This window comes from Pempheris klunzingeri, chromosome 17 (genome assembly GCF_042242105.1).
Source record: "Pempheris klunzingeri isolate RE-2024b chromosome 17, fPemKlu1.hap1, whole genome shotgun sequence".
NCBI lineage: Eukaryota > Metazoa > Chordata > Actinopteri > Acropomatiformes > Pempheridae > Pempheris > Pempheris klunzingeri.
In genome coordinates, this window is record NC_092028.1 from 8187167 (window position 1) to 8211329 (window position 24163).

Below are 24163 nucleotides of genomic sequence, written 5' to 3' on the forward strand. Positions count from 1 at the left end.
AACAATACATTTAAATATTATAAATAAATTTTATTTAAATCATTTGACAGGAAAATGGATAAGCATACAGTTTAATAAACATCTACACATAACAAAATAGCCTTTATTTCACAAAACATACAGAGTACAAAAAGCTCGACATCAGATCTCATGAGTCACGTCTGCCTTCACAAGACGATGGACAGGTAGTCACAGACCTGAGGACAGACAAAACAAAGAAAAAAAAACAAAAACTTGTTACTCAATAATAAAAGGGAAAAATAGCACTTTGATTATTATGACAAACATTACGTATTTTAGGTTTCCAGCAGCACCAACAGATTTGTTCTGCTAAAAACCTCCTGACACACTTCGGAAAAATGACTTTCCACTGACTGTGTCGTACCTTGCAGCTTATCATCAGGTTGGCAGAGCCGCCTGTGTTGGGAGCTACAGAAAAAACAGGGTTGTGGAGACAATCCTCCATGTGCTCAGACACCCTGGATTCCAGGAGATGTTGCAGGATATCAGGGGTGATGTTCTGCTTCTAAAAGGTGGACAAGGTCGACATATGAATTACTTTTACAATGAAAAACATGTTGATGAAGTTCTGGAGTTATAAAGAACATATTTTTTCCTATGATTTCTTAGCTCAATCAGGCGCCAAAGGTAACATACTTTGCTTCAGATGAAAACAACCTTCTCACAACTTTGGTTGAGGTCTGTGGTTGTGCTAATATGATTGCTAAAAACATTCCATGTAACATAAACCCAAGTGCCCTCATTTGTCTTAATGGGATACTGTTGGATAAACAAACCTTAGTGTTAATGTACACTCCACAGGTGCAGGAGATGAAATGGCTGTTGATGTTCAAGTTATTCCTGCAAGACACAAAAGGCACATTAGTTGATAGGAGTGAGTGAAAAATCAGCTTTTGTCTTTATCTTGATTCACAGCAGCCATTTCTGTGACTCACGTGTGACATACTGGGCAGATAATATGCATCTCTCCCATCCCTTCCACCACAGACGATATGTACTGCTGCTCAAACTGCAGGTTCCTCTCGTATTCTTCGATGATAGACATTTCTGTGGCCCAAAGAAAAGAGAACTTTAGAAAAGGTTCAGAATCAACAGGCTTATTTACACTCTTGTTTCCAATAGATCTGCAGGAATATGTCAACCCTAATTACTATTGTCTCTAAGTATTTTTTGGATATGTAAAGGTATTACAGACATTCCCACACACTTTACTGGACATGCGTTTGTGGAGGTTTTGATGGGTCATTCATAGAAATGTATTACCATAAATAATAAAAATAATAATGGTTTCCTTGGTAGAACATTCCTACCATGAGACATGAGCTCTTGTTGGATTTCTTCAAGCACTGCCAGCTCATCGTAGTCCTTCATGATGCTGAACATCTGTTTAGAAGTAATGAAAGCAGACTTCCACTTGGTTATAGAACTCAGAGATGGTTGTGGTCTTTACTCTCTCATTAAGGCTACTTATTGAGTAGATTTCCTTCACTTTCTGATGATATACTTATTTTTATGAAAAGGTGCAGAGCAGTCTGAAAGTAAAAGTAACTGTGTCTGGGATCGTGCATTTGACAGATCTAGGGATAGAGAAAGTAAACCAAGTGAGAGAGAGGAAGACACAGAGCCCGACCTCTGCCATGTCCTGTGGCCCCAACAGGGAGGGTAGTCTCCGGCCCTCAGACTGCAGGGCGGTCCACTCCTCCTCCATCACCTCCTGGACGATGATGGAGGCCCCGGAGCCGCTGCGCTGCTGGCTCTCTCCCATCTGCCGGTACCTCTCCAGCAGCCTCGAACGGCTGTTTTTCAGTCTGTCTACGCAGCGCTACAGAGATGACAACAAGAAAAAACATAAGCAGAACAACATTAATCTCAGACATTAATCTCAAGATGCAGCAGTTCCCCCCACAAAGCTAGCTAGCTAGCTAAGCTAAGTGCCGAGTTTCTCACCTTGCGGTACGTTTCTTTCCATGGCGGCGTCGTTCCTTTATAAAGTGAACGGTGTCTGTGCAAAGCGTCCATGTGTAGCGCTACAAGCAAGTGTAGAGTTAAATACATAAAAAGTCTCGTTCAGTCAAACTGGCCAAACGGAGTGAAAACTTCAGAAACAAAACATTGCAGTTTTTAACCCCATGCCCCGGAAGTTAATGTGCGCGGCCGCGGATTGCATGATGGGTAATGTAGTTTAGCTCTGACACAAACGGTTTAACCGTCTATCGGCGTTTAACGGCGACCAGCAGTCATGAAAGTGGTGTTTATTTATTGTTTCCATGGTAAACATGTAAAAAATGATACATAATCAGGTAATGTCATGGGATCAGCTCATTAAAAAAGATGATTATGGTTGGAAAACTGATTTTGCAAGTAATAAAATCATTTCCTTTGGTAGATGTGTAAGTAAAAAAAGCCAAATATTGCATTTTCATTGGAAAGGTGAATTCAGAATCAGTATATTGGGAAATAAATGCAAAAAAAAAAAAAAAAGCCACAGACGTGGGGACAAGACTAAAGTAAATTTACAAGTCTTCCGGAATCAGTTGGCAAAATGAGCAGGCCACATCAATGTCCTTTTTATATTTTTGCAGAAATACTTTGGAGTGAATCATCTTAAAGTCACTTCTTTGATCTTGTAGTCAGACATTTAGAAGGTAGCATAAAAGTATGATTCAGAGACAGAGCCATAATGCAGCCCGTGTGTTAAACCAAGCAGAATATTTTTTATATTTTAGATTCTTTAAACCTTTTGCCTTGATGACAGCTCTGCACACTCTTGGCGTTCTCTCAGTCAGCTTCATGAGGTCGAATGGTTTTCAATTAACACGTGTGGCTTGTCAAGAATTCATTTGTGGATTTTCTTGCCTTCTTAATGTGTTTGAGACCATCAGTTGTGTTGTGGAGGTGGGGCGGGTACACAGTTCCTTACAGCGAGTAGCTTTATCCCACTACTGTTCTAATCCATATGTTACACAGTCATCCAGCGGCAGCTGACTGACTCACAGTGTGTAGGTAACCACCCCCCACCCCACTTCCTCCAACTGAGTGGCCTCCTTTGCCTATGTGCGGAGCTTTATTGGGAAGAAAGCCATTCAGAGAAATCCCCTTTCTATCCTCCCTGCTGGTTTTATAGAGACTCGGTGATGACTGAAACATGTTGATGCCATTAGATTGCAGGTGGTCCTCTGGGTGACACAGAGTCTGTACAATGACTCTGATCTGGAGAGAGAACATGGAGAAGGGTTAGTTTGATGCAGACTTCCAGGAGAACTTCAGGAGACCTGATGGTAGAAGACAGTGACAAACATTACAAATCAGACCCTGGCTAAGAGGAGCCTTAAAGTGAAGCCTTAAAGTGGCACTCCATACACCATCGTTTCTCCACCCACAGGAACCTGTGGATCCTGGTCCTGGTTCTCCTGCTGTGGTTCTGCTTTATGAATCACACCCGCCAACACTAATAATATACATAATTCATATTATTATTATTCATATATTAACTATTGTTGTGTTTTTCAGTGTTACCATATTGCTCATTATTAGTCATATTCCCATTGTCAGAACTATAGTTGCTCCCCCCCATCATCATTATCATCACCCATACATTCAGTATTCCTTTGTTGTTCAAAATGTCATTTTCTGAACTGTATGCTTGGCAGTACACACATTTTAACTGCTGTGCAACAGATAGAAGCCTCTTTAGGTTACTACTACATGTAGCTGGATTTATGTTTCATTTGCATTCTACTGGTTGAACACGGTCTCTATTTCTGTCTGGTTACTTTTGTGTCTTAATAGTAGAACTAATTGCAGTATGGAAAGTTTTGCTCTCAGGCCTACTATGTTTGTTTAACCACATAGAAATAGAGAAACCTCGCAAAAATGGTTTTTATACGAATGCTAATGTTTATACTAATACACAGCACAGTTAAAGGTCGCTGATGTGTCTGGAAGCCATCAAACTGTGAGAAAAGACCACCTTCAGTTCCATCTTTAAACTAATGTGTGTGAAAACGTTCCGTTTATCAATCAATCAATCAATCAATCTTTATTTATATAGCGCCAATTCACAACAGTGTTATCTCAAGACGCTTTACATAAAGAGCAGGTCTAGACCAAACTCTTTAATTAGAGAGAGACCCAACGATTCAGGAATTCAACATTAAGGATTCAAGAATTCCCACATGAGCAGCATCAGATATTACATTGAGCAACAGTGGCAGGAAGAACTCCCCTTTAACGGGAAGAAACCTCAAACAGACCCAGGCTCAATGTGGGCGGCTTCTGTAGGGGTCCGCGTTGGGTGGAGGTTGGACAGAGAGAGACAGAGAGAGGGAGAGAGAGAGGGAGAGAGAGACAACACAAACAGCAACCAACGTACTAGCAGTGACTATAGCACTAACAATAGGAGTGTGACTAAAAGATTAGCAGTATGATATTATTGAAAAACATGACGAGTGGCTGACAATCCGCAGCAGTGATTCATGAAGCAGAGAACCACATCAGCAGGACCAGGACCAGGATCCACAGGAACCTGAGAGATGAGAAAGCACAGAAAGGCTCCAGGGAAGATAGCCAGTTAGAGGCAGACATTTAGCTGACATGAGACATAATGATGGAGAGGAAGAGGAGGATAGAGAATAGAGGAGCTCAGTGCACCATAGGAGTCCCCCGGCAGTCTGAGCCTATAGCAGCATAACTAGGGGCTGGTCTAAAGCCTGAGCCAGCCCTTAAATATATGCCTTGTCAAAAAGGAAGGTTTTTAGTCTACTCTTAAATGTAGAGAGGGTGTCTGCCCCCCGAACCCAAACTGGAAGGAGGTTCCAGAGGAGAGGAGCCTGATAGCTGAAAGCTCTGGCTCCTGCACTACTTTAGAGGACTTTAGGAACCACCAGTAGACCTGCATTCTGGGAGCGCAGTGCTCTAGTGGGGTAGTACGGTACTATGAGCTCTTTAAGATATGATGGAGCCTGACCATTAAGAACCTTGTAGGTGAGGAGAAGGATTTTAAACTCTATTCTTGATTTTACTGGAAGCCAATGAAGAGAAGCCAGTACAGGAGAAATGTGGTCTCTTCTTTTAGTTCTCGTCAGAACACGAGCAGCAGCGTTCTGGACCAGCTGGTTTTTTGAACATTCAGCCATGTAAATACGGGACCTTTAAGTAGTTTAGTCCAGTGCTTCCCAACCTAGGAGTCACCGCCACCAAGCGGTCACAAAATCAACCAGAGGGATTGTGAGTTGATCACATGGGAGAGGAAAGCAAAAATAAAACAAAGTTCTGTTACACAATTATGCATGTATTCATTTTTTAAGTGTCCCAATGAGACATTAGACACAAGCTCTCTCAGGTCTCTCAGGTCTCTCAGGTTCCTGTGGGTCCTGGTCCTGCTGATGTTGTTCTCTGCTTCATGAATCACTGCTGCGGATCGTCGGCCACTCGTCATGTTTTTCAATAATATCATATTGCTAATCTTTTAGTCACACTCCTATTGTTAGTGCTATAGTCACTGCTAGTACGTTGGTTGCTGTTTGTGTTGTCTCTCTCTCTCTCTCTCTCTCTCTCTCTCTCTCTCTCTCCCTCTCTCTCTCCCTCTCTCTGTCTCTCTCTGTCCAACCTCCACCCAACGCGGACCCCTGCAGAAGCCGCCCACATTGAGCCTGGGTCTGTTCGAGGTTTCTTCCCGTTAAAGGGGAGTTCTTCCTGCCACTGTTGCTCAATGTAATATCTGATGCTGCTCATGTGGGAATTCTTGAATCCTTAATTTTGAATTCCTGAATCGTTGGGTCTCTCTCTAATTAAAGAATTTGGTCTGGACCTGCTCTTTATGTAAAGCATCTTGAGATAACACTGTTGTGAATTGGCGCTATGTAAATAAAGATTGATTGATTGATTGATTGATTGATTGATTGATTGATTGATTGAAGCCAAGAAGGTTAGAGACCACTGGTTTAATCTTTAACTATGTAATAAACACTACTATATTTTGTGTATCATGTAAACCCTCAGTCAGAAACGGTAATAAGAACAATATTCCCTGGATTAGAAAGTAGGAGAACATGTAGTAAATGTACGCAGATCTTTTCCACCAGTGGATGATTTCTAGTAAATAACCAAGTGGATGCAGTTCTCTCTCTCTCTCTCTCTCTCTCTCTCTCTCTCTCCCTGAGAGTGACTGGAGCCTATAAGCTGTCAGCACAGGTGTAGCGGGGGCTCGGCCCACTAAAAACTGATTCACAAAATCCTCGGCGCTCCTCTTCAGCAGCCTACTCGGCCTCCTCCTCTGCCTCGGCAGCAGCTCCAACACATCTGGTCGGCTGCATCAGCACCTCGGACAGCGCCCTCTCCGATAGGCCGGAGCGCGTCGGCGGCCAATGGCTGCAGCGGCAGCGGCAGCAGCAGCATCCCGGCAGCAGCCAATGAGGAGGCGCCGCTTCTCTCCCGCATCCAACCCGAATAACTGCAGATGCCCGCATCGAGGCGACGGACCCCCCCACACCCTCCTCCCCTCCTCTCTCTCTCTCTCTCTCTCTCTCTCTCTCTCTCTCTGGCAGGTTTGCATAGCTGAGGGGATAAGCTGCTGTCTATTTTTGGAATTCATAGTGGCCATTTTTCCCCTCTTTTTTTTTGATATTCTCTGCCTTTGTTTTGATTTAGGGCTTCAGACCGATATGTGTTGACTTGCTCCTGTCGGGTGGAAGTTCATCCACGCTGTTAACAGCCGTCACCGTAGAGATTCTCGGCTCTCAATGGAAGACATCTCCTGCTCGCTGCGAGCGAGGGAGGGAAGCGCGTTTCGCATCTCCTCCGCATCTGTATTCCAATTGAAGATCGAGGGACTTTTTCTAGATGACGGTTTGAAAGAGAAGGCAGCACCCCCCCGGGAGACAAACCTGTGACTCCGGGCTTTTCTGTAACATCGGGGATCGAACCGCTTTTTACGCCCCTGGTTGGCGGCGTGGACACCAGCAGCGGAACGGGTGGAGAGCGTCCTCGCATTTTGACCGCAGTTGCCCAGCAGCAAGGGGGAGGGGGGTCAAGGTGTGATCCATGGATTTCACAAGAAGAGCCGATTAATAAGAAGGTAGGAGAGTGGTAACACCATTTTTTTTTCAGCTCTGCAAATTGAATAAAAAAAAAACATGAGACAGCCTAATGACAAGGCCGAGATGATGCTCAGAGCCAACAATATAGACACGATCACTGAACACACAGGTGTGTGGTCGCTCCATTCGTCATATTTCCGTGATTTATGTGGCTCAGAAATGGATCATAGGAGCGCAGAAGAGAGCAGCACCATGTTTCTGATGTTCTGTGGGTGGATGAGAGCACGGGGCCTATCAGCTGATGCTTCTGGAGCTGCCCGGTGTTGGAGGGGCTGTTTTCAAGGCTTCCATTTTGAAGCTAAGATGGATGCTTGCGCACATTTCTTCCTCATGCCTTCGTGGCCTCACCTTGGTTCTTATATAATACTGATGAACAGGCAGGCCCGCGTTACGCAGACGCGAGAGATAATGCATCCGCTTTCTGTGGAGGGAGCTCCGCAGCGATGCTCAGGCTAGACTGGAGATTAAAACCGGAGGAGTTGAGATGAAATTCACGGCCTCTGAGGTCCCCTCCGTGCTCATTCTGTTTGGCGAGGAAATAAAACAGCAGGCTCGTTTGTGTGACCACTATTTAGCATTTACAAGAAAGGTGCTGTAGTCCTGTGAAGGAATGTAATCCAACTATGTAGCTATAGAATGCATAATGGAGCTCTCAATCAAACATAGTGAGACGATTTTATATGCAATGTTGCTGTAAGTTCATCATAGGTAAATCTTTTTATAAAATTCTATCATTGCCATTGCCGTTTCTTCTGACTCACTTTCCAAGGAAACAGAAATCCAAGCAATAATGATGATAATAATAACTCAAGGTCCACTTGCTGGCTTGTGTGAATCTTTTCAACCTAATTTCATGGTTTGTATGTGGACCTTCATAGGTTTTCTACTCGTTAAGTTAAAAAAAAATCTGAACTGAAAGTGAATCTGAAAGCCCTGAGCTCTTAGTCCACTTTTCTGGCTTTTTAGGGACTTTCAGCTGCGTCTTCTTCTTCAAGGAATAGGATTTGCTCGGTTGATGCGGTTCTAATGGAAAAATCTATCTGTTAGATATACTTATACTGTTCCCCAAGCTCTGTTAGCTGAGGAAGACTGTGAGATGCGGCTCACTCCTCACAAAATGAGTAAAATATCAGCGTCAGTCAAACATTATTTGACAAAAATATCTTCACGTCTGTATATTAGCTTTTTCTGGTGCTTTCAACCTCATCTCACTGTCCTCCTCTGCAGATAGAGTTCACTGAGTTGTCACTTCTGTGTCTTCATGAAAACAGATTAAATTCCATCTGCTGAGGATTTAAACACTGAGAAAAGGCTGATGGCTCAATAGTGTCTTGTTTATTACATATAATGTAATGGAGAATACTCCTTCTCCTGTTGTTTGCTCACAGGTTCGACTTCCTCCAGAAGTGAGATACTTCGGTCTTCTCAAAGCTCTTTGTCTAGATCAATCAAAGAGCTTTCCCCCCACTGCTTCCCACTCCATCCTTCCTCTGTCCCACTGCTAACCCTCGCACAGGCATAATGGGTACAGTGCTGTCGCTGTCTCCCAGCTACCGCAAGGCAGTGCTGTTTGAGGATGGCCCGGCCACGGTAGGCCACTACACAGCAGTCCAGAACAGCAAGAACGCCAAGGATGCTGCAGCAGCAGCCGGGAAGTCCCTCAAGCGCCCCTCCATCATCAATGTGTTGCCATGGAAACGCATTGTGGCTGTATCGGCGAAGAGGAAGGGCTCCAAGAAGCTGCAGTCAGACGTTGGGGATGGTGGGAAAGGGAGCTCTCCGGATGGCCACGCCAACGCCACGGCAAACTCGGGCTCCAACAGCCTGAAGCTGAAGAAGTCTCAGTCCTGCGCTAACCTTTCATCGTACACAGCAAGCCAGGACCCCTCAGCCACTACCACCACTACCTCCTCCCACCTGCCCACCTCCAAGACCCTGGCTAACGTAGTTACTGTCGCTGCCAAAAAGAATTCTCTCACAGGCTCCGGGATCCAGCCGTCAACAGCAGCCGGCACGCCAAAGCGCGTCATTGTCCAGGTAACCCTAACCATGTCTTATTTGGTCTCTTTTTGTGTTCACAGAAAAATTGACACTCCTTAAGATCCATGCTGTGTCATTTCACCAATTCATCACCTTACCTGTTTCTTCCCCTCCTGTTTTCCCTTTCCATCTCTCTGTCCAACCCAGGCCTCCACCAGCGAACTCATGCGCAGCCTGGGTGAGTTCCTTTGCCGCCGGTGTTACCGACTGAAGCGCCTCTCCCCGACAGATCCAGTGCTGTGGCTGCGCAGCGTGGACCGCTCCCTCCTCCTACAGGGGTGGCAGGATCAGGGCTTCATCACCCCGGCCAATGTGGTCTTCCTCTACATGCTGTGCCGCGATGTGGTCTCATCCGAGGTGGCCTCAGAGCGAGAGCTGCAGGCCTCGCTGCTCACCTGCCTCTACCTGTCCTACTCCTACATGGGCAACGAGATCTCCTACCCCTTGAAGCCCTTCCTGGTGGAGGCGGAGAAGGAGGCCTTCTGGGACCGCTGCCTGGAGATCATCAACCGCATGAGTGGCAAGATGCTCCAGATCAACACCGACCCGCACTTCTTCACCCAGGTGTTTGCTGACCTGAAGAATGAGAGCAAGAAAGAGGAGGAGAAGACCAAACTCCTCATTGGCCTTGACCGATAAGAGGGAGCTGGGAGGGGGGAAGGAAGGAAGGAAGGAAGGAAGGGAGGAAGGAAAGATTGATGGAGTTAACAGGTTGAGGATGGATGGACTAATGTAATGCAGTGTAGTGAAACCATGGAACTGTTGTCTGGCGTCTCTACTGGTTCATTATTGACCAAATCTCCTGCTTGTAACCATGGACGAAGAGTCTCTGGGATTAAACACAGCGTTTAAATCTGAAGGAGGGTAATGACCCACTTAAACACAAACAGGCTTTCAGACAGAGGCAGTAACTGATCTGCAGCGCTTCACCTGAAGGCCCCACTGGGCCCACAGGGCACTTTTACACAACAAAGCAGATCAAATCAGGTTTGCTGTGGTGCTGGCCTCACCATCAGCCACATTATCTGACATGATTGGATCTGATTAGATTCTCATGACTGACAGGCTACTTGTTGGTATCCAACGCCAGGGTCTCTCAGCTCAGGATGTGACAATAAAACGCTTTAAGGCAGAGATATGATCGTTAGTTTTTCAAGAACAATTTGACAACTCAGAGGGGGCCAGTAGGATAACAGCCTGTGGGAAAGAGCTATCGTTTTTATTTTGTGCCTGAGGCACAAGATAAAAGTCAGATAAAGTCTGGCCTGTACCTTGTTTTAGTGAGATCTGAAGTGAAATCTGATTCATCTGAAGTATATTTTCTGTCTTTTGATTGAAAACTAAAGGGTTTAGAAACGCCAGACAACACAGACGTACTAAGGGTGATAATATAAATATGAAGAAACAAGATTATATTGTGTGATAGCATCCAGGCATTTCGCTATAGAGAAATGTCAGTGTAAGGAAAACCAAGAGCCACCTTGCATGAGGTCACTTCATTTGCCCCCGCACATGACCACCTGCTTATTGCCAACTCCACTGTACCTTATTCCTATCGTCCTGCCCAAGCTTATTGCACTCACCAACACTGCCTGTGAGGTCCACTGTTGAAACTTTAAGAGCATTAAATACATGAGCTAGAATCAACCACAGCTAGTCTGCAGACCTGTCAGACTGTGAAATTGAAGTCGACATTTGGTGCAAGTGTACTGTTGTGGATTAATTCATCCACATTTTTACATAAAGTACTGTACTTTTAAGGGGACATTTGGGTTTATCCAGTCAAATCTGCTGTGAATTGGGAGATAATCTATACACTTTTATGAAATGCTAAACCGTTGGGCACAGATTAATAACCATTAACCTTCTGTAATCTGTTTACATTAACAAAAACATGGGAAAATGCAATACTGACCCCTCCAGGGCATATTTTACACAGGGAATTATTTCACTCCCTCCTGTTCTCCTGCACTTTCTCCTGCAGTCCATATTGGTGCTGTCCTGAAGGACTACAGGAAAACGTTTTACAGAAAGAAAGAAAGAAAGAAAGCGATTTCTGTTTGAAAACACTGCTGCATACACATGTTGCATACTTCATACTGTATGTATGATTGGAGCTGGGTCGCCGATGGACGTGTTCAGAGAGTGTGTCACGTGATTCGTCTCAACCAATGGCTGCACACGTCAGAATGAAAGATTATATTCCAGGTGTGCGTGGGCGGGGGCAGACACTGCAAATTTAGGTGTGACTTTTCTTCCAAAAAAAATGCTTTGATGTCGCCGTCGGCACGAGGGACTTCCTCTGCTGTTTGAAGTGTCGGCGCCCCCTCCCCACCTCTCTCCTCTTCCCTCCGCTCATTATTCTCCAGGGCAACCCGACAAACTATAATAACACAGATTCTCTCTCCATCCATCCGCTCTGGCCCGGTCTGAACCGGTCCTGTCCTGTCTGGTGCGGTCCAGTCCAATCCAGCTGTCCCATATTTAGAGACTCTCCGGTCTGTTGACCCGATGGCTTACTTATTCAATGAGTTGTTTGACATGCATGTGTGCTTCTATAGGTTTCCTAGCATGCTGCTTTGTGTTGGGCACACCGCACCACATGTTACAGAAGAGACTGAGCGGTTGCCACGCTGAACTGCTGAAAGCTAGACTCAGTGATGTGACATCTAAGGGACCCAGCTCGAGGACTCTCTAGTGATGGAAGCGTGTAAAAGGATGGTTGTATTCTTGCCTATGCTGCACATTCATAGATAAAGGCAAGTCAGAGCTTCAGCCCCTCATGGGGACTTCCGCTCTTCTTGGTTCCATGTTGCTTAAGGGCCTAAAAGATCCCTCCGAGATAAAATACTTCATTTCTCCTTTCAGAAAACACTTATAGCCTAGTTGGGGTTTTAAAAAAGTTTGGATCACTTTGAGTGGGTACTGCAGCGATTCAGGATTGGAGTTCAGCAAAGCTGAGGGGTTTGCGAGAGACATATTTGAAACAGAATGGTTAAAACTGAAGCAGCAGATGCCAAGATATGCTATCTTGAGTTTTACTCCCCAGTATGGGAGAAGCTCCAAAGATGATGCATCCTACATTTCCCATAATAAGCGGATTGCATCCTCACCTTCAGGCGTTTTGTTAACAAGCCTCAAGCCCAAGCAGAGATGACCTTGATGACACCTCACCAGAGCTCTGGAAAGCTCCCTCCACGGCCACTGAAGACATTGTACAACTGAACTTTGTAAAAAAAAAAAAATCAACGGATTGCCTTCCTTGCCTTGATGATGTCACATCACTAAGTCTAACTGCAGCCAATAAACTGTCTACAATTTTAGAAAAGCTCTGCCTTCTCCAACAGGGCAGAGCTCCTGTGCCATATCATTCTAAAGACTCATCATTTCATACAAAAAAACCCAAACATGTAACACAAAGAAACATGAGCCAACTCTAAGTCTCTGACTGCTGGGCACGAAAGACTATAAATGAATTACAAATAAGCTTTTACATGATGTTACTACGTCACATGTCAGATATGTAGACCGGAAAAGAGGGACTTTGTCCCGATGGCGAGGACATGGAGTGAAAATGGAAAGCCTGTGGTTTTAATATACGATGAAGTTTTACGTGTCACTTTGCAAAATGGAAGCCAAAATTGGACCCATCCGAAGCTGGAACATTCAGCGTTCTGATAGTGACTTCGTGAGTTATGGAAAAAAAAAAGACATTTGGCTTGCGCTCAAATAATAGTTCCCATTTACAAATACTGGAGGAATGGGATTTTAAAAACTTGTAAGGAAAGCAGAACGTCATTCCTCTTTCCACACTGGGTGTCTCCACGGTGCAGGGGGTGTTTTAACTGGTTGTTTTGTGCTCAGATGATAACTGATTGGGCTGCAGTAGGAACCATGCTGTAAAAAATAATGTAGCCTTGATGCAGAGTCAGACCTCAAGAGACAAATATGCACACGAAGAATGAAATCCATGACAAACAAGCTTGTTTACACGTCCTTCCTCCTAGCTGTTTCTGATGGGTTGAGCAGTACACAAGTAGCATTTCTCTGATCATTTTTGTTCTTAATTTGTTGTACTTGAAGATCCAAACTGCAAATAGTAGGTTTTGGTGGGAATTATATCACAGTGGGATGAAGGATGGGATGTGTTCAGAAATGACGAGACATTTGGTGAAGTAAAAGACGTCACTGTATGTTTTTGTACAACAACTCACCCAGATGTATTAGAGGGATGGTGAATTTTTATGTTGAATTCAAATACTGTTACCCAGTGTGGATTGTTTGAGGGAAATCGTAAAGGTTTTCGACCACAACTGACCACTTGCTAAGTCCTGCCACCTTCAGCTACAGTTGCTACATCTGTCAAGCTTTCTGTTGTCGCGCAGCAGATATGCAGCAAACACAAATTATGATGAATGAAACTCCAGGCCAAGAGTCAGACAAAAGGCAATGGTTGATTTCGCACCCTAGGAGTCGCTGGTAAATAATATCAGCTGTAGTTAGCTAATTTAGCTAATGTTACCTCAGTGAGACGGTTAAAAACGCTGTCCCTGGCTGACTTTTTATTCTTTCCTCCTTTTAAAGGTCCCATATTAGGCTCATTTTCAGGTTTGTGCTTTTATTTGGAGGGTCCAGACCACAGAGCAGGCACTGGTCATGCTGTTTCCACAGCAGCTTTGTTGGTGTTTCCAACCAACCAAGTTTAGCTAGTGTGACTGCATTGTTGTGACATCATAATCTTAAGGAAGTCCAAGCTGCTTGTTTGAAGGCACAGTGTCTGGATACGAGCTGTGTGCGTTTCTCTGTGGATTGAGCACTTTGATACTTTCGTACAGTGTTTATACAGCACCTATACCTGCTTTATAATCTGAAACAAATGGAAATCTCTCCTTGCACAATATGGGGCCTTTAAAATCATGAAAAAGGATCTTAAATACGCACTTGATGGGTACAAATGAAATGATCGAGGGTAAAGCTAATGGATCTCAGGTATCCTCGCCTACTTGGATGATCCATGTAGAAGACAAGCAAACAAAGAATAAGAATTGTTCTTGTATTGTAGTGAAAAGGCAAAGAAATTCCATGTCTTGCTATATCTAATATATACATCATAGAGAAATCCAAAGCTTGACAGGCTATCTGTGCCTACTTACAGTTGCTAAGCTGATTACACAAACACTGTTTGAGATTTAGTGAATAGTCAATTCAACTATTTTTATCAAATATGACACCCTATCCTAGAAAGAAGAAAACCTAATACAACACACACCTAACCGGATTATATTTGGATTATTCAATACTATGTGGATGTCAGATGACAGCTTTTGACAGATGAGAGGCAGTGATGTATTTATCGGCGAAACAAAAGAACCCATGAGCAAAACTCCCTTGATATTTGATTCATTATTTTTGCTTCCACTTGCTCCGGTCCTTCCAGCTGTGCAGGGACAGTAAAAAAAAAAAAAAAAGAGCCTAGGAAGCAACAGGCGAGGAAAGGAAACTTATCCTCTGAATGAACCTTTTTTCCAGCATTCGAGAGGGAAGTACAGGTGAACTACACCCCTCCTATACACGCTCTCATCATCATCGATCAACTCATAACTATGTGCCATATTTTATCTTGCAACACGTACAAGACAAAAAACTATCGTGTAACATATGAAGCTTATGATAATGACGATGAAGTTATTATGGTTTTCCTTCCTTTTCATTTGTGAATCTTATTGTGTAAACAAGAATCTTTGTTGAACAAAAGTCGAGGCTACTAGTGTTACTAGAGTGTTGATGCTGCAGTCTGTTACTATGTGGATGTATGAATATGTATGTGAGAAATAAGAATAATTTGATCAACTGTTACAAGTACTTTATATAAAAACCTTTACAAGCATGGTCTTTGTGGTTTATTTTCAGGTCGTGTGATTTTATAGATAGACGTTATGACCCTACAGACAGTTCTTACCCAGTAAGAAGCCCCATAGTAGGATATGCAATTTTCACTTGCTGGCTCTGTAGCACCTAATGGGTATGGTGTTGACAGTGGTTGTTCTGATGTACTAAGAGAGCCCTCAAAGATTAATGGAACTGTAGCTGAGGTGATGACATTTCAATACCAAGTGCCACAAGGAGGCAGCAGCCTGTGAACACTTTAGGAAAAGTTCAACTCACACCAATGGATGGATATTCTGAAATGATCTGGGCATAATACAGGCTTGGATTATATGAACACAGTCCCGACACACTGTGATGAGTTTATTAAACTTTAACTGTGTCAAGTCACTTCACTGTAAGTCCCCAGTTCATGTACAAACAAATGTTAAACACCAAAATCCTTAAACTGAACTGAACATACTGAATCGCATAGAAAGGGTAGTGGCATTTCATGCTGTTATTGAATAGGGACAGTGGATCAATAACAGGAAACAGAGGAACGAGGAGTGGTGCAAAAGGCTTCAGCTGGATGAGAAATTAAGGAGAGCCGTTTAGTTATATCCTTAAGAGTAGTAATACTAGCACAATGGATGCTGGGAAGTATGCCAGCAAGCCAACAAAGTCTCTGAACAACTTGATTTGGCGACCTTAGTGAATGATCAGCTCACACGTTCTATAAGTCGAAGAAACGGAGAAGTAAAAAGGAAGAATAAGAAGTTATTATAGAGTCAGTTTTGCTAGAGCAGGAGACTGGTTTACACAGGCTTGTTTAAATGGGTTTGTCCAAACTATTTCTAATCCTTGTATATGCCAAAGAATATACACTGACATTTTCCAATTGTATTCTCACATAAGCAGGATAGAAGTAAATGAGGTAGAAAATAAATTGTATAAAACTTCTACAGGTGACTGTGTTTAAAAAAAAAAGAATGAATCAATTATAAACAACCCATTTGTATTTTAGTGCTTAAAGCATTTATGTCACTGTGGGTGGTGCTCTCTTTGCTTGTCCAGGCTGCTGTAACATCTAGATCTCAGTTGCATTTTAAAAAAAAAGTCAGTTTCCATGTCAACCAAGACAGCGACAATGTCCAGAATCCTCAGCATCTCAGGGCCAATTTCATCCACCCCTGTTGCCCGGCTTTCTATGCACCCGACCCCTGTTGGCAGTTGTGGGCTGGTGGTGGCTCCACATTGCTCCTTTGAGCTGGGGCCTGGGCCCTGTGGACTTCCCTCCCAGGTCTGGCTCCAGGAGGAGGCTCCAGTTTGGTGACCAGACCTGGAGAGGGGGCACAGTTCTTCTGGATCCACCTCATGCAGGGGTTTTTGAATCTCTTATTGTGGTCCCTCCCCTGGAACCATTTAGCCTTAGGAGACCCCACCAGAGGCTATAGCCACCGACAACACAGCTCCCAGGATCACAGGAGCACATGAACACCCCCACCATGATAATGTGGTGTGAGGCCATTTAAAACATTCCTTAATTTACTATTTCTTCATATATAGTTTTGACATGGTTGCTAATATCACAGCTAGGCACTGGACCAGGTAGAACCCAAAAGCAAGACACAGGAAACTCTCAGACAGGTGAACACTTTAATAAGGACTGACAGGCAACCAATACTTACGGACGTGGGCAATGACAAGATACTTAACAAGATACAATGGTCACAAAAGATTCCAAAGGCTTGGCAAGATATAATTGGCAACTTGAACGCTCGACAAGACAAGACGATCTGGCACAGGACACAGGGAGACGCAGACAATATATACACAAGGGGAACAGGTGGAAACAATCAGGGCAGGGCGGACAATCACACAGGCGGGAAACACGCAAGGGCAGGAAGTCGAAACGAGAGGAGAGTTTAGCTTTCACAATAAAACAGGAAGTGAGAGACAAGACCACACGCCAGTGAACACAGACAACTTAACAAACACGACGAGACATAACAGCTAAATGTTCAGCAGAAATGAGACACTTGATGATTCACTCACTCCCCCATTCATTGTCTCTGTTGGACTGATTATTATACATATCTGCTGATATACACTACTCACAAAAAGTTAGGGATATTCAGCTTTCGGGTGAAATTTCAGGATGAACCTAAAATGCATTCTAACCTTTCCAGGTGAACTTAATGTGACCTTCTCTAAACCTTTGAATGCACATGTCCAACTGTTCAGTGTTTCAGTACTTTTTGCACAAGTTGCTGTTCTCTAACAAGAAGCTTAACAGCAACATTCACAACAGGTTTGATCCATGAATCGACCAATACATTTCCTGCTTCAGTTAGAGTTGGTATTTAAACAGTCCTCCTCATCATGCTGTTCACATTCTGACATCATGAGACCAAGACGACACCTAACAGTTGATCAACAGCACCTCGCCATTGCGGGCCTTCAAACAGGAAGTCCTCAGACGGAGGTGTTCACTGAGCTTAGAGGGTCACAGAGTGTCATCAGGAGGTTCTAACAGTGATACAGAGAGACTGGAAGAGTCACAGAAAGGAGAGGAGTGGACGTCCTTTGGCCACATCCCAATTTATTGAGACACTGAAATGACCATTGCATGCTTCTACTTAAATGCCCTACTTTCATGATATAATATCACTGTAGCATTCACTTTTTCCATTTTCCATAAATTTCACCTGAAAGTGGAATATCCCTAACTTTTTGTGAGTAGTGCATATTTGCTTCTATAGCCTACAGTACTATACCCATACTATACTGATTATCTTTGATATTCTATTCTATGTTGTATTGCTGTACTATACTTTATATTGTGTTATACTATCTAACAACATTTCATCATGGATCTTACTGTAGTGTACTATTTTAATGTTACATTACTAATACTGGTAAAAACAGATGCCATCATATCATATATGCGTGTGGTGTGCATAGACTTGTAGACTTGTTGCCTCTGCCACTACTCATCACACCACTTACACTTTACCGTGTCATTTTTCAATTTGGTCTCCAACTCTTGTGTAGTTTCTATATTGTATTTTACTCTTACTCAACTTATACATGTCTCATTCTTCTTGTTATTATTATTATTTACTATCTATACCATCGCCCGGTGTCAGCTGGAATTAGTGTTTAAGGCTAAGTGGCATTGACAGTGGATGAATGGATGGATAGACCTATACTATATATACAGTGGTGTGAAAAAGTATTTGCCCCCTTACAGATTTCTTCTGTTTCTGCTTTATTGTCACACTTACATGTTTCAGATCATCAAACCAATTTTAATATCAGACATAGATGACCTGAGTAAACACAAAAAGCAGTTTTTAAATGATGATTTCATTTATTAAGGGAAAAAAGCTATCCAAACCAACCTGGCCCTATATGAAAAAGTAATTGCCCCCTCCTTTTTAAATCATGAATTAATTGTGATTAACCACATTCTTGAAAGCCGAGTTCAATTTCACTTGCCACACCTGCCAGAGCTGTAGAATCAAGAAATCACTTAACCCTTCAGAGTCTGGGGTAAAACGGCGTTTTTTATTACTTTTCATTTTACCTTTGTGTTTCCCATTAAAACTACTTAGCTTGCCTTTCTTTGTGTCTTTCTTTTCAGCAAAACCTCACCTATGTGATTCTACAAGTATTTATTTATTTTGACATAATATATGGACACACTGTATGTAAAAGTGCAAAAGAAACACAAAATCCGAGTAGGAACTAGTTGGATCTTTGGAGGAGTGGGGGTCTGCGCGGACACCTCCTCTCGTTCGTCTTCACACGCAGCATCCACTTCATCCTCTGAAACTGGAGTCAGAGTCTTCCAGTGGAGGAGTCTTCCTCAGAATCAGAACGTTCTTCCGCAGATTCAGCATCTTCTAACTCGTAGAAGAGCTGTAGTGCGCGACTTCAGCTCTTCATAAATTTAGTCTTAATAGGCCGATCGACAAAATTCAAACACTTGTAAAAAGTTTGAAGTGTCTGCTTTCCAACAGTCTTTGAATTGAGCACCTGCGTGCTTGTGTCACAGCTTTACGTTTTCAAACGTGCGACATGTGACTTGTGGCGGTCCTAGACACCGAAGGGTTAAATAGACAACATGAAGTAGGCTGAAAGATCTCAAAATGCAATACATCATACCCCGATCTAAAGCAATTCAAGAACAGACAAGAAACAAAGTTATTGACATCTATCAGTCTGGAAAGGGTTACAAAGCCATTTCTAAGGCTTTGGGACTCCAGCGAACAACAGTGAGAGCCATTATCCACAAATGGAGAAAACATGGAGCAGTGGTGAACCTTCCCAGGACTACCGGCCTACCAAAATTACTCCAAGAGTGCATCAACGTCTCATGCAGGAGGTCACAAAAGAACACCAAACAACATCTAAAGCACTGCAGGCCTCACTTGCCTCAGTTAAGGTCAGTGTCCATGATTCAACAATAAGAAAGAGACTGTGTCCTGTTACATCTGGCGTAAAACTAACACAGCATTTGGGAGAAAGAACATCATACCGACAGTCAAACATGGTGGTGGTAGTGTGATGGTCTGGGGCTGCTTTGCTGCTTCAGGACCTGGACAACTTGCCGTAATTGATGGAACCATGAATTCTGCTCTCTACCAGAAAATCCTGAAGGAGAATGTCCGGCCATCAGTTCGTGACCTTAAACTCAAGCGCACTTGGATTATGCAGCAGGACAATGATCTGAAGCACACCAGCAAGTCCACCTCCGAATAGCTAAAAAAAAAACAAAATGAAGGTTTTGGAGTGACCCAGTCCAAGTCTGGACTTAAATCCAATTGAGATGCTGTGGCATGAACCTTAAACAGGCCGTTCATGCTCGAAAACCCTCCAATGTGGCTGAATTGAGACAATTCTGCAAAGAAGAGTGGGCCAAAATTCCCCCACAGCGATGTGAAAGACTCATCGCCAGTTATTGCAAACGCTTGGTTGCAGTTGTTGCCGCCAAGGGTGGCACAATCAGTTATTAGGTTTAGGGGGCAATTACTTTTTCACATAGGGCCAGGTTGGTTTGGATAGCTTTTTTCCCTTAATAAATGAAATCATCATTTAAAAACTGCTTTTTGTGTTTACTCAGGTCATCTTTGTCTGATATTAAAATTGGTTTGATGATCTGAAACATGTAAGTGTGACAAAAAAGCAAAAGCAGAAGAAATCTGTAAGGGGCAAATACTTTTTCACACACACAGTATATATAGTATATATACACTGTTGCCCATAAAGTTGGAATAAAATGTTTTTTACCTCTTCTCATGAAATGATTGTGACAATGTGATTTATTCTTGATAAATAAAGTGTATATCTTCTCAACTTTATTGATCAAACTCTTCCAAACATATCACAGTGAAACTTAAACCACAATGAACCTTTGCAAACTGTGTATTCAGGCTTTAACAAAATTGGGGGTATTGAACAATTATTCCAACTTTATGGGCAACAGTGTATATATAATATCTGATGCTGCTCATGTGGGGATTCTTGAATCCTTAAAATTGAAATCCTGAATCGTTGGGTCTCTCTCTAATTAAAGAGTTTGGTCTAGACCTGCTCTTTATGGAAAACGTCTTGAGATAACACTGTTATGAATTGGCGCTATATAAATAAAGAATGATTGATTGATTGATTGATTGATTGATTGATTGATTGATTGATTGATACCATATGCACTCATTTCTATTGTTGTGCTGCTGCAATAACCGAATTTCCCCGTTGGGGATCAATAAAGCTTTGTCTTATCTTCTCACAGCTTCCATCAGGATATGAAAGAAGAGGGCAGAGACAGTATTCTGTGCATCCACTGTTTTGCTGACCGTGCTGACTAGGCGTTGGAATTGAATCGCTCTTATTGTGTTAAGCTGTCTACTGCATACATGATACATGTTACTGCTCCATTACTTACTTTTCTGTTTGGGTGCTGACACTGATCTCCCTTCCCTCTGCAGGACTTCACCCCCCTCCTCAGAGGAGGGCGCAGTATGTGCATGGGGGCGCTGTCCACGGTGCTGAATTTACCAGAATAATAGATGATGGCTTTACAAAGTCACTGGGTGGAAATAAGAGGTATAGAAACAGAACATTTTACATTTGTAGCTTATATATATATATATATTTCAGATGCATGGACAGAATCACGTCACCAGTCAAATGCATGTACACGTGCAGGGGTTGCCATCAGTAAAACGTCTTGGTTCCAGTGTGAGCCACTGATGTCAGTGTGCCACGTGAGTGTTTTGTCACGGCGCAGGTTTCGCGGAGAGACGCGAAAAAAAACGAGCGATTCTCCTCGTCCGCACGCGAGCTCACGGTGGTGTCCCCGTCCGTGCGCTTCCGCTCCCATCAGCCAATCAGAGCAAGGTGCGCTGCGGCTTATAAACCCGTCTGCTGCCGAGCCTTTCCGCGCACCGTCACCGCTGTCCTGTCAAATATTCGCCCGAGCTGCATCCCTGATCGACCGCAACCGCTAAGATGGCGGCCCGGGTAAGATATATATTCACATGGTATAAGATTATATAATATATGTATATATATATACATATGTGTGTGTGTGGGGGGGGAGATACCGGAAAACACAGGCTACCAGAGGCGCAAAATGTCGGGCGAGCCCTCAAATTGGTCGCAGCCTCGGTGCCTGTAGCGCCTTGAATGTCACCGCCTCAGCAGAATGTGGAGCTTCTTTCTCATGAAGCACCTGCAGGGTGCCAGGAGGACTGGTTTCCGACCGTGTGGCTTTGCGAGCTGCAGCTCCACACCCCCCACCAGCCCGCTAACCGCTGCCCTCCTCGGGAGTCTCTCCGCCTAATCCGTCGGCTCTGCTTGCCCTTGAGCCGACGGAGGCTGCGTAAAACAGGCGGCCGCTGAAAAAGCTTCTATACGAGCCGTGCATCTGAAGTGATGTGTGACAGGGTGGTCACACCGCGTGTCGGCGTGTGTGTTTGGTGGGACTGGTCACAACAAAGAGGGTCAGGGGTCCGCTTTGCTGCTCCAGGATCCAGTCTGCAGTGTGTTTGCGGTGTGGAGCAGCAGAGCAGAGCAGAGCAGAGCAGAGCTGGCTGGCTGGCTGCTGGACTGTGTGCATGTTAATTTCACTGGCTGTGTAGGAAGGATGGTATCAGGTAGTCAGCGTCACCCTGCCCTGTTATGTCTGCTAATAATACTTATTGTTGACATTCTTATGATCAATAGTCTCATCAAGGCTCCTACTGCAGACAGGGCAGAGCTACTGGAAGTCCCCCAAATTGTCTGCTATGTATATATATATATATATATATGCATCATATATATATAATGCATCATAAAAGTAGCATCTCCTGATTGAAAAATCAGCAAGAAACTAAAATGAATATGGGTAGAGCAACCTAGCACTTACACTTGCTGCAGTGTGTACATTTATATTCATGAAGGAGGCAGGTTTCATGATGGAGGACACTTTCCACTGTCATGTTTAAAATAAATAAAAAAAAAACATCCTAACCTTAAAGGTCTTTTAAAAAAAATTGGTTTATGTTCTTGTAAGTCAGTCTTCTATTCCAGGGGTTCCCAATAATGCGCCGTAGTTTGGGAAATAAATGATTCAGATCTGGTGGACGATCGGTACTACTCTCATGTCTGTAGGCCGAATATGAAGCTGCAGCCTGCAGCCGTTTAGCTTAGCTTAGCATAAAGACTGGAAGCAAGGGGAAACAGCCAGCCTGGCTCTGCCCAGTGGTAGAAAAATGCCACTGCCAGCAACTCTAACGTTCACTCATAAAAATCTTTGTTTAATTCGTACAACAAAAAATCTGTAACTTCCTCAAGTCTCGACCGGTTGCCTGGCAACGGTTTAGAGAAAGGAAATAGTTCAAATGAGCCATTTATGAGCTATAAGAAATAACAGCTCATAAAAATGCAATATGACACTTTGACTCTTCAGTTTCCAGTCTTTTTTTGTCAAGCTAAGCGAACATGCTGATGGCTGCAGCTTCATATTTACCTTGCAGACCTGTCAGTGGCACCTCTTTAGAATTAAGCAGCGTGTACTTGAGACTCCTCCTGGTCCACTACAGAGGGATTTTTAGATTCTCGCATCTAAGTAGGTAAAACAGGAAGTATATCACAAGAAAAAAAAATAGACAAATAATAAAAACACATATGATCCTCTCACATCCCTTCAGATTCATCTTGTGACGCCTGGAGGGGTCCCGACCCCCAAGTTTTGAACCCAGGCTCCGGCCATTTTATTCTTAAAATGGTGTGATGTAGCTTTACATCCAAGTGTGGGCGTCTTCGTCCATCTCTTGTCTATTTTCTATAGTGCAGACATCATGCAGAGTCATGATGCAAGGTGCTGCTAGCTGTAGCATTACACAGCAATTTTCTCTCATTGTGCCCCTCTCACACTACAGAGAGAGTGAACACACATTATGTACTTGTATGTCTGTATGTATTTATGCATGAGGGTGGACCTTTGTGCTGGCGGACTCAGTATGTTGCAGCAGGGGGCTTATTCATAACCCCTCACAGCAGGTGTGCAGATCACGATCAGCTCATTCACTAGTGTCTCTCGTTCACTGTTTGCAAGCGAACGCACCCAGAAGTGCCAGTGTTAGTATCTCCCGGCATGTGGGTGCTTTCATCCAATAGAGCCTCGAGCCACTCGTGTATAGAATTTTATCAGAGTTGTCTCACAGGAGAAACGCAACTGCTACATTACACTATGTCAGAGAAACTGGCTCGTCTCGTCTCCCTGCAGTAGTTTGTTTTTAGCGCTGAGCTGGAGGGAAGCGCTGACCTGCCAGGGCACTGGGTCCATTTTTACTGCAGAGTCCCAGGGGAGCTCCGTCAATACTGCTTTAAAGGACTGTTTTCATTTGCCAGATGAGGAATGTGTTCATGCATTACTTCTTTATATAATTAGTTTAAAAGAAAACTCAGTGTTGCGACATATTCAAATGAATGTGAATGTTATGGATATGTAGCCTTTGCAAATTCTGCTTCATAGGGAGAGAAAGTCTGCTAAGACCTCAGCTACATATTGAATAACAGAATTACAGAGCAGAATCGTGCCATTATCACATTTAAAACATGCTTTGATAGGAGAAAGGTGGCTG

At 43.5% G+C, this 24163-nt stretch overlaps 3 protein-coding genes across 3 annotated transcripts in view; 2 read left to right on the plus strand and 1 right to left on the minus strand.

Moving 5' to 3' along the window:
• Positions 1-15: 15 nt before the first annotated feature.
• Positions 16-2141, minus strand: rpain (RPA interacting protein). Its single transcript, XM_070848369.1, has 7 exons — positions 1969-2141; positions 1652-1843; positions 1332-1404; positions 957-1068; positions 798-861; positions 386-526; positions 16-197 (listed from the first exon to the last, which is right to left on the minus strand). Exons 1-7 carry the CDS (start codon positions 2074-2076, stop codon positions 168-170), a joined length of 720 nt encoding a protein of 239 aa, XP_070704470.1. The 5' UTR covers positions 2077-2141; the 3' UTR covers positions 16-167.
• A 6498-nt stretch (positions 2142-8639) lies between these two features.
• Positions 8640-9797, plus strand: LOC139217225 (cyclin-dependent kinase 5 activator 1-like). The gene is made up of 2 exons (XM_070848538.1): positions 8640-9155; positions 9306-9797. The coding sequence occupies exons 1-2, from the start codon at positions 8640-8642 to the stop codon at positions 9795-9797; spliced, it is 1008 nt and encodes a 335-aa protein (XP_070704639.1).
• Positions 9798-21494: 11697 nt separating this feature from the next.
• Positions 21495-24163, plus strand: part of nsfa (N-ethylmaleimide-sensitive factor a) — a 31549-nt gene continuing 28880 nt past the window's right edge. The window contains exon 1 of the mRNA XM_070847980.1: positions 21495-21554. Coding sequence (XP_070704081.1) covers positions 21543-21554 — 12 coding nt within the window. The 5' untranslated portion in view covers positions 21495-21542. The remainder of the gene's footprint in view (positions 21555-24163) is intronic.

Bases quoted from the DNA above. Each gene is read 5' to 3' on its own strand.
- rpain (XM_070848369.1), bottom strand. From the start codon at position 2,076: ATGTATTTAACTCTACACTTGCTTGTAGCGCTACACATGGACGCTTTG. The intron at 1,405-1,651 runs GTCGGGCTCTGT...ACTTCTAAACAG, and splicing joins GGCCACAGGACATGGCAGAG to ATGTTCAGCATCATGAAGGA. The intron at 1,069-1,331 runs GTAGGAATGTTC...TTTGGGCCACAG, and splicing joins ACAAGAGCTCATGTCTCATG to AAATGTCTATCATCGAAGAA.
- LOC139217225 (XM_070848538.1), top strand. From the start codon at position 8,640: ATGGGTACAGTGCTGTCGCTGTCTCCCAGCTACCGCAAGGCAGTGCTG. The intron at 9,156-9,305 runs GTAACCCTAACC...TGTCCAACCCAG, and splicing joins CAAAGCGCGTCATTGTCCAG to GCCTCCACCAGCGAACTCAT.